The following is a 19,043-nucleotide window of genomic DNA, read 5'->3' on the forward strand; positions in this document are numbered from 1 at the left end:
TTTGAGAGTGACATATTATGTATTGGTTGCAATAAAGGAAAAGTTCTCTATTTAACTGTCTCTCTTTTAGTATATGTGGTTAAAAAAAAGCGTAGTTGAGTGAAGGTGAGGCTTTACGGAATAAAATCCTAAAGAATTGTAGAATAGATGCATTTTAGTCTTCCTTTAAAGCTTATGTTTTATCTTGTTGTTCTGGAATGGAAGCATTTCTATGAGAAAAAATGTATTACCGGTAACTTGTTTTATATTATTTTTTTTATATTAAGTCAGATGAGGCTGCCTCAGCTTTGTTTACTAAGCTTGGCCAGCCCTGTATACAAGGGTAGAACTCCTCAAATAAGCCCACACTGAAGCTGTTACTCCCTCTCTCGTCATAACGGTTCTGCTGATTCCGGGGACTTTCTGAACAAACCTCAGTGACTTTCCTGGCAATCAAGGGAGGCATTTCTGTCCCCTGTTCAGGTTGTGGAAGAGACACAGGACAGTCAGCAAGACAGACAAGCAGCCGAACTGAATGTAAATGAGCTGCTATACTGTATATAATGTGTTGCTTCTAACGTTCCTTCTAAGTGATCATATTTACATGTAAATGCAGCTAAAAATCAAAGCACAGCTGTTGTCTTGCTCATGGTGACTTTGTTTGACAATGTAGAATCTGAATTTTAGTGCTGAGCAGCAGATTGCAAGTGCATGCAGTAAACATATAACGGTTGTGTTACGTGGCCGTATCTCAATCCTTATTTCAGACAGAAACAGAAAAATGTATCATTAGCAACAGCTTTATTGGGAATTCGGCAGTATTAAAATACACAGATGGCACCAGGAGAGAAGAAACCTCGTCTTGTCTCGTTGTCACTGAAAATAATACACAAACTTAATAGTAAAAACCTATGAAACCTATACACCATGTGACGTTCCTCATGTTGAAGACAATCTGATGTGAACCTATCATACTTGCTCAATATCAATGTAATACATAGTGTATTTGGCAATGTAACCCAGCCAGTACAGATTACTGCTTTTTTTTTTTTTCCCCAGAATGTTCCATAATGATAAATGGCAGTTAGCCAGGGTTGCATAATATCTAACCAGTTTCAGCTTGTACACCAGAGCTGATTGGCAAACCAGGAAACAGAATTGATTTAATCAATCTAACTTTGCCGTTTCCCTTCAGCTCTGGCATTTGCACCACTTTAGTCAAGGTGAAGTTTTATGAGTTGTAGGAACTGACGGAGAAGTGAGATTTATTCAAAAGCTCTTGTTAATAGTTCATTGGATAAATATTTGCAAACTCCAGAGACGGTCATAAAAGTTGAGCAATAGTGTTATAAAAAAATGTGCTACATGGATGCCCAAAAACTGAATGGGTTCTTCCTTGGCCCAAGGCTACACCCCTACACATTTGGTGAAATTTGACCTTTTTCTCTTGCATCATCTGAACAGACTAGTGACATCGCCTGCTTAGAAAAAACAATCAAAGATGGTAAATATAAGTCCCTACCAACCAGTGACAAGAATCTTCTCAGTGCCTCCCTTCAAAATGTACCATATACAGAACATGGTTATGTGTGTTAGTTGCAGCTGCAGTTGAAAGTCACTTGGCTGAGGAAAGACGCGATACTGCCAATGAACAACATTTCCTGTCGTGGAGATTTGAAGGTCAGAATTATAGAGCTTATTTGATATTAACTTAGATACTCTAAACAATCAACAGATGGGTATTTTATTTATTTTTTGCTAGTTTAAAAGCTTGATCATATATTGAACATCACATTGTCTTTTCAGTCCGCTGCTTGTTTTTGTGGTTGATGAAGGGAATGGAACATATTTTATAAACTGTTCAAATATACAGATGCACATCAGGTTCAAGGTCAAGCAGAATATACCATGATGATAATCACAGAGAGAAGATAAGGCAAAACAACGGCGTACAGCTGAAATATGTGTCGATACGCATCTGAAATGTAAATACAGTACACTGTATATGATGTATACTATTGGAGTACCCCCCTAGGTATGAGATTCATGTGTCATTTATCTTCATATTCATTTCACATTTTGGTCATGACCTTTACCGTGGAGACAGTGGAAGATTGGCCAGTCTCTCTCTCAGCCGTCAGGTTATTTGTTACTCCTACAGACGGCCACAGTCTATGGTTCTAATAGATTGAATACTGCAGGGTGGCTGATGAAACTGCATTACATTTCAAATGTTAAAGGTGATGAAAATGTATTAAGAACTAGTTTCCAGTAACCGCTGGCAATTGCTATTCATATAAACCAGACTGTTTTTGTTACATGATAAGATAAATAGAATTACAGTACCTGAAATGATTGCACTGCATTAAAAATTGCTTTTAAGATCATCATCAACCTTTTAAAAAAAACAACCTTTATAACTCAACACCCACATCTTGATATTTCTAATTTGCTCTGAGAGGATCTCAGAGCTACTGCAAAACCTTAGTTCAACTTCTCTGCAAAATGCAGAATATAAAGCAAACTCAGAAATGTCTAAATCAAATCAATCAGCCTCGCAAAACTACTAAAGCGTAGCAGAGGTTCATTTGATCTGAGAGCCGAGCGTCTATTAAATTGGTGCCTCACCTTGACACAGTCTGTTGAACAGAGTAATTAAACAGTCCAAACAAGAGATTTGATCATTAAGAATCCTTCACTTAACATGGATGGATTGAATAATGAGGGTTAATTCTAATTTTAGACTATTATGGCAGTGTTGTAGTTTTGTTGCTGCTGTCGCTGTTTGTTTTTGTGTACGTGTGTGTGTGTGTGTGTGTCTTCACTATAAACAATATCTCTGCTGTTGAAATGGATCCACTACATCTGGAGGTCAGGGCTTATATTCAATCTTGAGCACATTGAAAAAAAAATCCATTAGGGTTCATCTTTCCTGCATCAGCCATTCTATTGTGGTGCTGCAGTGAGATCTGTTTTCATCAGGCAGATTCAATACGTGAGCTGGGCAATGAAAAGAGTGCAATGGAGTTGGATGAGGCAAGGAGGGGTGAGAGAGAGAGAGCAAGAGAGCGAGAAAGAGAGAGAAAGAGAGAGAGAGTGGAGGGCATTGTGGGGAGGAAAGCAAGACGAAATTGCAAAGACGTAACACTTATTCTAAATGAGCATATATCTCCAGTTGCCTGTACCTCGTGGATTTCATGATTATATATTTTAGAGATAATTCAGTTGAGTGAAATAGCATTATTCTGTCTCAATAAAAGGCTGAGAGACGCTGGCTTTTAAAAGTATACTATGATTCAAGTAAGAGGGCATTTGAAAGTGTTCTGTTGCAGGTGTAACAATATCAACATAAACAGGGCAATTATATCGTTAAAGGAGTTAGAGTCGAGCTTTATTACAACAACGGAGATGTTAGACAGGAAAAGCATATTTAGTTTGTTTTGGAGGGGTGAGTCAATTGTGTTCATATTGAGTTCTATACATGGATGCATGACTGTTTTTAGGAATGAGCTTATGGGGCCTGGTGTGCATGGGGGGGCATTCAGGTTGATCAACACATTTTATATATATACAGTATATACACATATATATATACACACACACACATATATATAATATATATATATATATATTTATATATATATATATATATATATATATATAATATATATATATACATACATATACACACATATACATATATACATACATATACACACACATATACATATATACATACATATACACACACACATATATATGTATATATATGTATATATGTATATATATGTGTATATATGTATATATGTATATATATGTGTATATATGTGTGTGTGTGTATATATATATATATATATATATATATATATATATATATATATATGTGTGTGTATATATGTGTGTGTGTGTATATATATACATATATGTATGTATGTATGTATGTATGTATGTATGTATGTATGTATGCAGTATATATGCAGATTTAGGAAGTGGCTGATATCAAGGAGACCTCCAGACCAACCAATGGCTGGAACATGCCTGACTGAAAGTCAGCACAGAGGTACTCATTATGGAAGCAGGCCCTAAGCAAAAGAGCCTTAGAGGCCCAGGTCTACAAAACTAGATCAGACCCAGGCTTTGTAAGGATGCTCCTGAGACAGTCCAACACATAGTTGTGAGATGTAAGATCTCAGCTGCACAAGCTTATATGGAGAGGCACAACCAAGTGGCGGTGATCGTGATACTCAGTATGGACAAGAAGTACCCAAATGCCAATGGGACTAGAGCTGGGTATCACCACTGACCTCCCGATACGATACAATTTCGATACACTCGGTCCATAGTCGATAAGATTTCCTATACGATTCAATATAATATACGATACGATATTTTAGTTACAATACCAATTTTGCTTTGGTAATGGAAGAGATTCTCAAAGGACTGATGCTGTAAATTCAATTGTAAAAGTAACCCTCTAACCTGGTGCATAATTAAATATTAATATTTACATTGAGAACTGACCATTAAACAATAGTTATACAACATCATGCGCTTGTTATTTAAATATATGACCGTCATTCAAAACAGAAGGGCAACTTAGACTTCTACATACTGTCAGCAGCTCAGCAAGATGACTCGCGGTGTGGCGAGCTTCAATCGCCCGCGTTTGTAAAACGTGGGACATGAGGGACCAGCTACTGTCAGTGTAATGAGAGGTGATGGTCAAGTCCATAGCTCTGCTTGTCCAGCTGTCGCAAGTGATGGCAACTCTCTCTGCCGATTTCATTGCAGTTGCGACGTTGTTTTTAACATCTCTGTACTTGACTCAGTTGTTTCCGTGTCGGTAGCACATGCCGTGGTTCCAGTGTCTGGACGAGGTGTCTGAAGCCTACATTTTCTACCACACGGGATGGTCTGAGATCCTTGCAGATAAAAATTGCCAGAGCTGAAGTAATGTTCTCTGCACGTGGAGACGTGGATGGAAACTTTGTCCCAAATGCTTTCTCCAGCGAGGGTTGTTGCAGTGACTTGTAGTTTCCTGGTTGTTGAGTGTACTCTGGGTGATGCCTAGTCAAATGGCTCCAGAGATTAGTTGTATTTCCGTTGTACTTTACCTCTACTGTGCACATTTTGCGCACAGCATTATTTTTGTCAAGTTGGGCGCAGTTTTCTTGCTTCTTAAAGCCGAAGTGCTGCCAGACATCAGCTCTTAAATTTGCCGGAGCTTAAAGCTGCGCTTCCGCCATCTTGTTGTTCTCTGATCGGAGGCACATGGCCTGGATCTCTTGAGATCTGATAATCTGACTGCAGTAACGTTGCACTACGCACTAAATCACGCGAGACTAAAGGGGCAAACAAAAACAAAAAAAAATAAACGGGTAAAATGTAATGCATTTTAAAAGATCGATACTGGGATTTATGTATCAATAATCTTTCCTACAAATGTATATCGATAAAATATTGGTATATAGACATTTTTAACATACCATACAAATGGGACATACCACCAAAAGTGGTTGAGAACAACAGGGCTAAAGTGCTGTGGGACTTCAGCTTCCAGACTGACAAACAGCTACTGGCAAACCTACTGGATATAGCAGTGGTGGACAAACAGCAGAAGAGGGCAGTAATGATAGATGTGGTGATACCAGCTGACGCCAACATCAGGAAGAAGGAACACGAGAAGGTTGAGAAGTACCAGGGGTTAAAAGAACAGTTAGAATAGATGTGGGAGGTCAAGGCTGCTGGAAGTGGTCCCCATGGTGGGAGGAGCACCTGGGGCGGTGACCCCCAAACTGGGAGAGTTGCTCTAGCAGATCCCAGGAACAACACCTGAAACCTCAGTCTAGAAGAGCGCAGTCCTAACGACAAAAGTTCATATCAAAATGCCAAAACTTTAGTGGTTTTAAGTTCTCAGGCGGGATGATGATGATGATGATATGATTGGATCACAAATCTGAAAATGTCAATGGCCATTTCATATTTTAGATAAATATCAATCAACGCATCACAAAAAGGATCAGCAGATTGATCATTACAATTTATTTTGAGATTACTGATGATAGAAACATTACCAGACTGAGTAAATACAGACTGTGAAGTTGACTTCCTCATCCAACCAGCCAGCGACATTATTTTCTCTCCTATGCTGACTCAAAAAAACATACATGACTATACTCTTAATTTTGTGTGGAGGCCATTTTCAATTCATAAGACTTTTTTTTTGCTGATGCTTATTGTGTTGCAGTCTGAAGCCCCTCCTGGCCAAACCTGATATCTTTCAGAGAGCTCTTTTCTCTGAGGCTCTGATGCACTTGGCAGGGTCTCTCTCTCTCTCTCGCTCTCTTTTCTCTCTCTCTCTCGTACACAAACACTGTCTCTCTCTCTCTCACTCTTGCTCACACACACAAACACACACTCACTCTCTCTGTTAATAACCCCACTGTCATTGCATCTACAAGTTCCAAAACACATTAGACATTTAATAGCCATGCTCAGGTTGCACTGATCTTATCAATACCGCCAAGAAAGATACACATCTGTGCTAGTGCTATAGTGAATAATTTTCAGACTCACTCAGTGGCCTTGTTGTCTGTGTTTAGTAGCCTGAAACTGTTACTCTTATTGGATCATGTAGAAAGCTATATATCTGCAGTTTCAAATCTATTTCAACAGAAATGTTTCATATTCAATTATGATGAATTCAAATTGCTCCTCAAATTCTCATGACCCGAGCCTGCAACTCGAATAAATTATCTTCTTTCTTTTTTTTCCTTCATGTCCCTCAATGATGCATGAAATATTAGCCATCATCAAACTGGCTTGAGTGTGATGTTTTGAATATGGAACAGATGATGAATGTATAATCAGCCAGGAGATGTTATGCATAATGGCTACATATTAGTGAGAGCTATATGCAGAAGCAGCCTTATCTCCATCAAACTCCCAGGTATTATTTCATTTGTTATTTTCCAGAATACAAGATGTGAGCCACCTTGAATGGGTGTGCATGTAATGAGGAATGTGGCGCCCTCAAGTTCTATTGACTGAGCTCATATTTGAATTCACACTCTAATTTCTTTTGTTGTAACATTTGAATGTGAAAATTCCTCACAAGCTCTGTATCTCGGGTTGTTGAGGTTAATTATCAAGTATTAATCCCACCTCAACTATCATGTTAAATTGGGTAGGTGCCAGTGTTTTTCTTTCCTCTTTTGTTTTTCCTCGTGAGGTATTAAGTGCCTCTGGCAGATGCTCGCTCTCCGAGCCTCTGTGAATGAAATATGAGCCGCGATGTCAACTGAACTTGTCGCAGACAAGCTACTATGAATTAATGATAAAAGAGCAGAGGTGTGTTTTAATGTGGTCTCCCTCTGTTGGAGGGTCTCAGCCAAAGGTGTATCACATGCTGAACTCCTGAATTTTTTGATTTAGTTTTTTTTTTTGTGAATTGTGGAACAGAAAAAAAACAGGATTAAAGATAAGGCAATGTATCTATGGAGAGAAGCTTGGTCTCCTAATTCTAAATCTGAAGAAAGGCGTCTGTTTATCATGCAACTTTAATCACACTGGTCTGCAAAAATGCTTCACTTGTGCATCTCTACCAAACCCTCTACTGGAGGATTTGGGTTTTTTTTCAATGTCTGATCACAAATATTCATAACTATATAACTATATATAGATATGTATATAGTTATATATAGTTATATTTGAGTTTCAAAGTCCTTCAACCAAAATGTCAAGATTTTTTTTTTAAAGTCAGTGTGTAGTGTGGGGACAAATTATGTCTACATTACATTATGTATCGAAACACTCAAAGTAAAAGTATGAAGAGAAAACTAGTCATAGTCGGACATGTTTCAGGTGTGGTTAGGGTTAGGCAGGTTTAGGTCATGTTGGGAAAGATCTTGGTTTGACTTTTAAATGATTTTTGTCCAGGTTCCGAGGTAATTAGACATTTTTCTAACTTCAGGAAACAAGCAGGTCTTTCCTGCTGCAACGTCCGTCAAAACGTCAGTCTCCACTCACTGCTGGCAATGGGCATTGAACACAGGTCTTTTGTCCCATCTGTCACTTAAACATCAATAAAGGTCGTTTTCACTACTTTAATCCACAACTTATCTTGTCCTTTTTCTTGGGATGACAGTTTCCTTCTTCTGTACATTGATTCAGATGAGGAAAACCTATTTCTCCTTTGAAAAACTTCATTTTTAAAGGGATTAGAGCATCTGCAGAAGATGATGGAATGTCTGTCGCTTTTCACCATAGTTCAACAAGCCCATTGATAGAATGGAACTTGTATTAGCTGTTCCAGTGTTGATTCAGGCACAGATGATTTTGAATAATCAAAGCCTCCAGCGGAACCAAAATCACTTGCTTGTTTGATGGCCTCTTGAAAAAAAAAAGAAAAAAGAGGAACGTCCTTTAAAACGGACTCACTTTTTCAGTTTTTTTGTGATTACTTATTTTCAAATTGTCCCTTAGGCACATGTTCCCTTTTGCCATTTCACACCTCCCTCCCCCATAAATGAACCATCACAGCCATAAATCACTGGACAAACAGAGACTTGTGCAAACCCTGAAAGGTTCTGAGATTTATGTAACACATTCATGTTTTCCACTTCCTCATTTTAGTACTCCACTGGTAAAGCCTAGCTAATAAAAGGTCCTATTAATATTTCCTGTTGCTTAGCAACAGCAGGCAGCAAGTAATAGCATTCTGTGGAAAAATAGATGACCGATAAGGAAAAATTCAATTATTTTCTCATCTCCCGGGAGAAAGTGCCTTATTTTTCTGGCAATATGATATGAAACTGTAGTTGTATATTAAGAAATATCTTTAAAGAAATGTAGGTTATTTTCCAATTTCATAATTTGGTGGGATATTTATTTCAGGATGGAGTGGCAGCTCATTTTTTCTTCTACCTTGATAAAGTAAATTAATGGATTAAGCTAATCAGTGGGTAAGGTGCCGACTTCATTCCTTTCTTGTTCATCAGAAATTCTAAAGAGATGGTTTTAAATAACACAGACATCAAACTTTAAAAGGATCAGTTCTCTGAGACAAATTGCATTTCATTCATATTGCAGGTGTAATTTAAACTTCTTATGTATAAACACAGGCCAGCTTCTAGTGTATGAGCTGCCATGCAGAACCGCTTCTAATAACGCTGCTTATCTCTCTGATCACAGGTAATACTAGAGGATCCAGTTAAAAATTTCAATGTAGATAATTGATCCCATCATATTTCAAAAACAACTAAGGGAAAGATGTGTTATCACACACCTGTTGTTGTCATCCTCCGCCATACGCGGTAGATGTGATCAATCGAGGCGTTCGAGCCAAGAGCAGAATCTAAAGAAACAAAAGCAGATTCAACTGCAACAGATAGCTGCTGTTATGAAGCTGATACATAGATAAGGCATTTCATATTACACTTAGCCACGGGCCCCTGCTGAGATTTATCACGCCATGAAATCAGTCCATATTGCACTGTGCCCTATCTCAACCATCCATCAGCTCATTCTGATTCCACCTCCTGGAATATTCTGCCCTTGTGGCTGTGGAGAGTCGTCCCATGTCATCTCACTCAGGGACGTCTCCCCTGCTGTGCCACCAGCCACCATTTCAGCACAACACTGTCGCTCTGTCTGCTCATGTGCACAAAAGCCGCTCGAGTGATTAAAACACTTTGTGTATTCATGTAAGACAGTTCATCGTGTTAAACCAGAGGTAATCCACTGGCACCCTCAATTCTGCCAAGTAGAAGCAAATGTTTGCAGAAATTATTGGATGATTCATGGTGAGCCTAAATTCTCACCGTAGACACAGGGCACGCTAAAGTATGTTGCTGTCTCATTTCATAAAGCCTATGCTATTTCTCTTTCAATTATTTAAAAAGGATGAACATTGTAACTTAAATCATGACATTTTCACACTAAAATTAGCATATGTGTATGTAGGTGACCCGCTAAACTCGCTAAGAATAGGCAAGTGACTCTTTTCCCATTGCCAGTGGACAAATATCACCTTCACTTTTGTTCCCTGGTTTGTCACATTGCATGGTGTCTCTTTATCCCTGGGTTGGTGCACCCTTCAGTGTCATAGTCTCTGCATGAGATGCTTCAGTTGGAAAATGTGTGTTTTAAAACTTGTTCTGGGGCTGCTCTCACTGTTCCAGATTCAAGCCCAGCTTATTCCGTGTGTCTACGTGCCTAGCTAGTTAGCACGTACCATTAGAATAACAGTGCCGTGCCCCGTGCAGGTGAGGTGTATTTATGTTTTGTTTTGTTATTTTGTGAGCAGTTATCATGTTAGAAAGTGTTGAAATGAGCTTGTCTACCTTGCCTCATCTTTACCTCACAGCTGATCGGAAGTGGAACCATTCGACTACTGCAGCTTCATTTGACACAGGGATGTATGCTATTATTTGACGTAAAAAAAATGTGAAAATACATTTTCAACTTCATATTTTTGACAAGTAATCATTTGTTGGCTATTGGTTTAAGTATTTGAGGACATTTTCGAGGAGGAATTGCAGTTTGTAGTTTGTTTGCACACTTAATCTGGATGAAAAGATTTAAATAATAGGTTTGAGTTAAAAGTTCAAATGTGAACTTGTGAAATTGGTAAAACAATTTAAAAAAAATCATTTTAGAAATGCAGACACAGTGAACTATGTGGTTATGTGCCCCGACAATAGCAAGAAGTTAATTTGCTAATCCAAAGTCTTTCACAGGGTCAAAACTCAACAAAAAGGAGACGCATCACTTTACCTTGACATGACCTCCGCTTGCATGGCACACACAATACTATATGCACTTTCTTTGCATTTGTCTGTTCTTTCTTGTTTTTCTCTTCATTATTGTTGCATCTATGCTCATTTTTTGTTGTGGAGGTGCGGGCACACGCCCCATCACATACACACACACACAAAGTGTGTTTGACACGGCAGTCAGGAGTCTCATTAGTGGAAGCAGAGGAGCCTTGCCTTCTGCTGTCAAGAGTGTGTGTCCCTACTGCTCCTCACAACTGTCTTCTACATGTCATGTCAGGCAAGGCTCTGATTCTCTGATGCTGTGCTTTGTGAGGTGAGCTGAGAGACACGCCCGGGCTGAGACAGAGCAACAGAGGGGTAGACGGAGATGGGAGGGGGGTAGGGTGGGGAGAGAATAAAAAAGAACAACTGAGGAATAAGAGAGGGAAGAAATAGAGAGGAAGAGAGGGAGAAAATAAAAGCAAAGGAGGTTTTGACATTAGCGGTAATGAGGAACATGGAGGATGGTGCCGAGGGGGACATCATGACATTACTATCTGCAAATCAACCACTGCCTTGTTGCTGCCACGGATTCACTCTGAGCTGCGTTCCGGGTGGTACAGTGCTTTTCAAACCAAAAGTCAGTCACAGCCGGGACCATCAGCCTCTTGTACAAATGCTTCCAGCTATACTTTTACATGATGGTAATGTAAAAAATGATATAATAATAATAGTGCATAATGATAATAATCCAAACTTTTACAGCAGTGATCGTGTTGTCGTGTGTGTGTGTGTGTGTGTGTGTTTTCTGTGTGGCACAACTTGAAAGTCATTTCTTGATATTTGTGTTGGCATGGGCTCTGTTTGGCTTTGAGCAATAGTGTGCCAAAGTCCATTCCAACAGCGTGGCTACTTAAGACGTTCCTGGAATAAATAGCTTTTTCTCTGCTTTAAAGTTTGTATTAAAACTCCTAATTATTTCCTTATGCTGCTCATCTATGAGGTATTTCTATTTTTTGGTTTTTTGCCAGATATATTACTTGATCCTACTTCAGCAATGGGGGTACAGGAAGAGTCTTTCCTATTTTTTTTCTTCTTTTGACTAGCCTGCCGTTGGAACGAGTGAAAGTGACCCTAAAGTTTCTTTGTTTGGGTAACATGGAGCAATTGCCAACCAAATAAATTAAAGTAGGTTGGAATTGTTCACGGCTAAAACAGTAGACTAATAGAACACTGGAATCACAGTACAGTTGCAGTAAAGACTCCGTTTACGTTTTGAAATTCTGGTACCTCCTCTGAATAACACCAGTCACAGTTTTGTTGCTTATAAAATAAAAGGTTTGATGGCATGTTCACAGGTTTGACAGCCAGTCTTCGTCCGTACAAGACTTGTGCTGTAAGAATAACGTAGTGCATAAAGTGCAGAGACCAAGCGAAAGATGGAGTTGCTGCTGCTGCAGAGTAGACTGAACATTCATCATATCCTGATACAATCTGAATATGAGACATTTTAATGCAAAGTGTAAAAACTTTAACAGAGGAATGCACCAATCTGGTACTGATATTGGACACTGGCTCTTCACTGACTGGATCGGTTATCGATGAATACGCTCGATCTATAAACTTCTAAAATCAAAATTCTATGGTGCTTGACCGTGTCATTCATCAGCAGTCGGCTGTTAGAGGAGGGCCAATAGTGTAAAGGGAGCTAAAGGTTGAGAATCTCTACCTCTCTTGATTATTTATCATTTTGATATCCATACCATGTCAGTAAAATTTGTGGTTTTTTTCAACATTTGTTTTCCAGTGGTAGAAAAGCAATGCTTAAGTCAGGTTTGATGGAGACAGTGAGGAATACAGCTTATTAATTAAACATCGGTATGAGATCGGTGCTCTGAATCAGTTTAGACCTGAAGTTCAAGCGTCGGTATCAGGACTGAAAAATGCTCTTCAACAAGTTGAGAATCTGCTGCCCATTATATCTCCTTACACAGCATCATCTGATGTCACAAGAGGCGTTTTGCCTTTGCTTTCATATTAAGTAGTGCATGATTCATAAATCTCTTATTAATTCTGCTCAGCTTGTGTAAATGACCCTCCCGGGTATATATGAGCTTGATAAACCAAAGACATGGATGAAGGGAGCGAGAAGGACGAGAGACAGAGAGGGAGAGAGTGAGGAGCGGGGGCAGGCTCGGAGGCTCTTTGAAGAACAGAGTTGTTAGTGCTTTGCCCTCAGGGTGAATGTGAAGTAGCTTTGAGGGCTGTGAGGCCCAGGGTTGGCTCCCTACCTAAAGGCGTGTTTACCACCATGTTGCGCGGCAGCTGTGCTTTTGAAGGATCAGTCTTGAACGCGCCTCTAATTAAAGCTGTCATGGCTGGGTGCCTGCAGGGATAATGTTCTATTATTATAGTCATTTGTTTCAATTAAACGCTGGGTGATTTTACAATAGCAGTCGTGAACCTGTGTGAGTGAGCCATCACTCTAAACAAGATGGCTCCAGTCAAGCAGGGAGCGAGGGAGGAAAAGTCTCAAAGAGGCATTGATCACCGTGTACTCAGACAGTGGAGGACGGGATGGAGAAAGCCTCTGACAGTCTCATTGTGCTTATGAAAACAATTCAGCAGGTGGAGTCCTGACACAAAATAAGCATTGTGGGGGGAAAAAAAGGTTTATCGGTAGTAAATGAATTTCTGCTCCTATTTACATTTTCAACTAAATAAACTAAATGTGAATTGACTCCACTGCAGAAGGGGTTTATTAAAAGCGGGCATACATTGAACACTTATTGTGGATGTTTACAATATTTATTAGTGCTTTAGCATTGAGAAGCAGCTCTATTATGTTGCCAGGGCAATACCAGATGCATAGTAATCAACCTGCTTATTTAGGTGAAGAAACAGATGCCACTCTGCTATAATCACCATAAGGACGCACCAAGGTTAGCGGTTTTACTTTGCTCTGGTTTAAAACTCGCCTCCTTGTATCTGTGTAGGGGTCTCTTCTCCCCTTCTCTCATCTCAGTGCTGGTGGTCAAATCCCCTTAGCTAAATCAAATGGTGCAGGCAATTGGAGCGGCTGTGAAACCATTTCAAAGGTAGGGTCAGCAGGAGCAAAGGAACAATGGCTTTGTGATATTCCATCTCACACACAATGTGCTACACATAATTGGAAAGCCTTTGTTATTTGACTCCCATTTGACTATGATGTACAAGATGTGAATACAAACACGACAGGCGTAACGATGGCGGAGGAACACGCTCACACTGAATTTCCTGGCTTTACATCACAGTTTAGGTCTGCCTGGCTGCTCATCACCAAAAAGCAATATCCAGCTGTCCCCTAACTTTGGCGATGGCTTTTAGTACTTAGGTCATGTGGTCTCTTTCTCCTTTGCAGTTTTTTTTTCTCTGCTCTTCTTTGTGTATCAGGCTATGTTCACAGTAATAAGTTTTCAGCATACTAGCATTACATCTGTGGCCGTCCTGATCTTTGTGTTTCTGCAGTATTGTTCTGACGAGTTGCTCTCAACATTTGAAAGGGTCCTCACCTCTGGAACAACAGCTCTATTGATAAACAGCTGCAAGGAAAGATGGGAAGCTCAGCTCCGCCTGTAATTCAATATCCACATGAAATTAACCTCTGACAGCTAAGGCTGAGCTGGATGAGGAGAGAGTGACATAATCAATGAATCAGAGAAACATATGCCATTATTAATAAGATCCAATCGGAGAACGATGTCGGCGACTGTGAATATAAAGAATAAGTCGCAAAAAAGCACAAATGCACATTAGGTGTGTTTCTCTCAACTGGTTTGGAGAGAATCAAAAAGGCGAGGCAGTGTTGCCAGAAGGTGGCAGTACACGCAATTTTATGCATGGCTGTGGATGTAACTCGAGCAGAAGAAGAGGAGCTGCATATCAGCGATAAAATCCAGAGAGGTGATGAACTGTTGTCAATCGTTGTTCAGTGCCAGCTTGTATTGGACATGTTGGATGCAAGTGTAAAAACATTTTTGTGAGGGTTTTTCAAACTTCGCTGGCGTCTTCAATCTTTTGTAATGCGCTACTTGAAAAAGAGCATTAAAATACATTGATGATAAGTGTGCAGAGAAGTTTACAGTTTTGCTGTAAGGAGATTTCAAACTCTGTTCTGTGTTTTCAGGTTTTGAAAATGTGTGGCTGTGAAGAGCCAATGTCAAAAATGTATTGGGTTTTAAAAGGAAAACAGTACAAGAGTGGATGTAGCCTCAGCCTCAGCTCTCGTGTCCTCTGTCTTTTCCTCTAACAGCTTCAGGAGCGTGATGAGCACACTGATCTCCCCAGGCCACTAAACAACTAACATACTGGAGGTTAAGTACAGCTATGACAATACCCTTGATACCTCAGAGGCAACTTGGGCAAATAATCTGAATGAAATAGATTAATAAAGATATTTTCAGCTGGATCACAAACAACAAAAACAAAGAACAAAAGAACCCAACAATTTAGAATGTCTTTTAACTGCTTTGTTCTGGGTTGATCCAGCTGCAAAATTGGATTTCATTATTATGTTGTATCACCTCCTGGAGTTTATTAACAGAATTTGCTTTTTTTATGCGTTAGGCCGCCATTATGTAGATAAGAGAGAAGTAAGTCATGCTCAAAGGAGAGAGCAGTGACCAACCAAGTCCTGTTACTCATTACCCCCACCCCCCTTCTTTTGGCCAGCTATGACACCATTAGGAATTAGCATACAGTACCTATGGCAACCAGAAACCTTTGTCAGATTCTTTCATAATATTTGTACAGCCGCCTGCCACTAGCTTTATTAAACGCTTGCTTGAGGGCACTATGTGATAACTTGTATTCTTTCTTTGTCACGTAGGTGAGACCATTAAATACGGATATTTAAAAAGATGACTGGTTGCATACTACTTTTGTTTTTGCTTCCTTTAGTTATACACTGGAATCTGATGTGTTTTCCTGATGAGTAATTGCACCATTACTTAAGCACAGAGCACTCAGATCTAATGAAGATTGAGTAAATGCCAAGATATGTGAGAGTGAACATAAATAATGGCAGGCAAATATATACATTTGATTCAAAACACACCAGAATGTACAGTGAATAACTTCGTTTTACTTTTAAAAATGAAAGAAGTTGAATCCAATTACCTCAAATCTACGGTCAACCACCCTTAATTCAGCAGTACATTCTGCACCGCCTCTGTGATTCGAAATTAAATTATTTGCTACAATATATTGTCAAAAAATGAGGGTGAAAAAAAAGTCTCAAAGTACACATCAAGAACAAGAAATGATATTCAATGCAAATCTGCCAAATCCCACATTTGGACTGTTTCTACTCAAATATCATACTTGCACAAGGTCAACAACACCATTACCCACAGCTGCCTTCCCTTGGTGAAGTCCCGTGCATGTCTCCCTCTTGTTTACATTAAACACAGTGGCTCAGATTGCAGGGTGACAGTTGTGCTGAGAGGCTGTTGCTATGGAAATGTAACTGCTATAGCTATGATAGGCCATTCATGTTTGATTAATTGGTTTTTCAATGCTTCTTGGTTTGCGAGGACCCTTAAAGAGCAAGCCCATGAAAAATGGAAAATTAATGGATTTCTATTTCTCTCGCGCCCTCCCTGTCATCTTTCTTTCTCTAATTCAGCCTCACTACTTCTTTTAGTGAAGCTATTTGCCATGTTTTAAGAAGTATAGTGATGGTATTTTGAATTTTCCTGATGGCCTTGGATGGGGGGGGGGAGGTTAGATCTTGGTAATTTGAAATGCAGAAGGAGCATCTTTGTTCATGGCTGTGTTTTGTGAGTGGCTGCTGAGGCAAACACAGAATCTAATGTCATATGGTTATGAGGAGTTTTCAAAGAATGCTAGAGCCTCATACAATGTTACTTTGTTGTGCATTTTTATTCTTGCAATCTACTGGGACCTATTATGATTAGAGAGCTGAGCCTTCATCTCTGAACCCCTTCGTGTTTATCGAGACCTCATATGCTTGGGCCCTTTCAATTTGATCTTTTTTTTTTTATATATATATACCAGTGCACTAATGTGTAATGTATTATTTAACTCATAAATGTTTCAACGAGCTAACAAATGCTAGTTCATCACTTTCTGATCTGTAAATTGCCAAACATTCCCATTTATGCCTGCATTAAAAGCATCCTTTGGTTCCTGCTCATGTTCTGTCCCGATGAATCTTGACGATGGAGTTATTACCGTTTTATCACCGAAGATAGATTCAACTCCTAAGAGCAGAACTTAGCGAGTGTCATTCATGTTCGGTTTGCAAATAAGTTGTTTTGCATGACATGAGGATTTTTTTTTTCTTCACTGCACACAGTGGGTATAATCCCATATCTGCAAAGGTTTGATAGAGTTGATCAGTTTGTAGTTATATTTGTCTTCTTGGATACTGTATGTTCATGCGTTTTCCATTGTGGTTCAGTAATATCAGTCTGTGAAGCGTACTGAAGCAGCAGAACGCACAACGTGGTTAAGCTAGAGATGTTCTTCGAGAACAAAACTTGTCATTCACATTCTCGGCCTCTGGTGTCAACCCAAAAAATTCTAGGGTTAGGGTTAGGGTTAGGTAGGAAGTCAGGCAGTATGTATTTCATTTAGATTGAACACTTTGAAGCAAATTCTCTACGGATTTTTTTTTTTTTTGGGGGGGGGGGTGATACAGTGTGTTACTACGTGTATTGTGACATACACATAATGTTTAGATTTTTACATTTTTAAGACCAAAAGTCACTATTTAGATCATGTGGCACTTTTTAATGCCTAAATTGCTGATAATCAAATTAAAACTTCCTCGAATGGTACCAACTGAGTATTTAGGTTTCTGTTTGTTTGTTTTTCTCCAGTGTGAATGCGCTCCCCATAGTTACTCCAGTGTTTAGATGAAGTGTGTGTATTTTTTTAATTTAGGCAATTAATTGTACAAAATGCTTTCAGAAAACTGTAATAGTTGAATTGCTTGCTTGGTAATGTTTTTTTTAGGAATGCAATTTCCTTGAAGTGAAGTTGATGTCAGCTGTCTTGGGTTGCTTTTGAGAGATTATATGTTCTGTTGTTGAGGAAAAGTTACTGTACCTTGTTTCCAGCATAAATGTGAGTGAAACCAGGTGGCAAAAGATGAGTTTTTCACACATTAATTGAGTTTAAAAATAGTGTTTACCTTTCCTGAGGTAAGATATTGGAGTACCCGCCCCATGCGCTGGCCTCAAATCAACAGTGATGAGAAGATTTCCGGTCCGTTTCTTTCAACAGATACCTTTCCCACTCACGCTCAGTTATATTTGTCTTTTGTAGATTTTATCCAATACACATATTTTCTCAAATTAAAAAATGTCACCTCCTGTTCTACGTTTTTGCATATTTGGCTGATTGGCAACTTTGATTACTTTGGGTTGAGGAGAAGATAGTAAAGCTGGTGTTCTTCTCTCACCCCAGATGCAGGAGATGGCTTTGCACCACCACCAACAGCAACACCATCACCAGCACCCAGACGGCGCTCATTATGACCACACCCGTAACCACCCCCTGATTAACAGCTCACCTCCGATACTGCCCAACCCCATGAGTGCACTGTCCCAGCTTAACCCTCAGGTCAGCCGGAGTGCACTGCCTCATGGCTCCCCCTCACCTCCCGGAAGTAAATCGGCCACACCCTCCCCCTCCAGCTCCAATCAGGAAGAGGAGACTGATCCTCATTCAAAGGTACTGATGTGGCAATGCTTCTCCAGCTTGTAGTAGCGACAGGCGAAACCTTGGCTGACAGGGTTGCATGCTAACTGCAGTGCTAAGCAGGAATACACAGGTAGACATGCTTACGTGTTATATTTGGCTTGCTGGAAAACCAACATGGTTGCACAGTGTCGTTGGTGCTGAGTGAGAGAAAAATTTGCTGACATTGTTGGAAATATTGTTGTTAAATGAAAGCAACTTGATTTGAATTGTTAAGGATCTGTGTGCAGGATTGAATGGTATCTAGTGGGGAGGTTGCAGATTTCAACCAGTTGAACACCCTTCCCCCTCTCTTCCAAACCTATAGAACCTACGAACCTACGATAGCCCTCAGGTCATCACCTGCGGCAACACCACTGAGTGATTTACCACGAAGGAACAGTATCGCATTAATGTTTTACTTGTAGGGAAAACACTGGACAAAACACAGTCTTGGTGCAATCTTGATGGAATCTAAACAATGAAGGTTGTCAGTGACTCTTACCACTGAGATGTTACACTTAAAAAGTAGTAGAATATGTTAAATGTAACCATGAATGA

General features: G+C 39.6%; 2 protein-coding genes across 5 annotated transcripts in view; one reads left to right on the forward strand and one right to left on the reverse strand.

Moving 5' to 3' along the window:
- Positions 1-19,043, reverse strand: part of LOC147268353 (suppressor of tumorigenicity 7 protein-like) — a 164,094-nt gene that overhangs the window by 118,671 nt on the left and 26,380 nt on the right. The gene's annotated exons all lie outside the window — the stretch shown is intronic.
- The window catches only part of tox2 (TOX high mobility group box family member 2), a 102,589-nt gene that overhangs the window by 69,032 nt on the left and 14,514 nt on the right, over positions 1-19,043 (forward strand). The window contains exon 5 of one of the 2 annotated variants that reach the window (XM_086199873.1): positions 18,210-18,476. The exons of the other annotated variant lie outside the window; for it this stretch is intronic. Within the exon in view, the coding sequence (XP_086055999.1) occupies positions 18,210-18,476 (267 nt within the window). The remainder of the gene's footprint in view (positions 1-18,209; positions 18,477-19,043) is intronic. 2 annotated transcript variants of the gene reach the window in all.

The sequence above is a fragment of the Aulostomus chinensis genome, chromosome 3 (genome assembly GCF_037954235.1).
Source record: "Aulostomus chinensis isolate RoL2024-O1b breed Wild chromosome 3, RoL_Achi_v1.0, whole genome shotgun sequence".
NCBI classification, from domain to species: domain Eukaryota; kingdom Metazoa; phylum Chordata; class Actinopteri; order Syngnathiformes; family Aulostomidae; genus Aulostomus; species Aulostomus chinensis.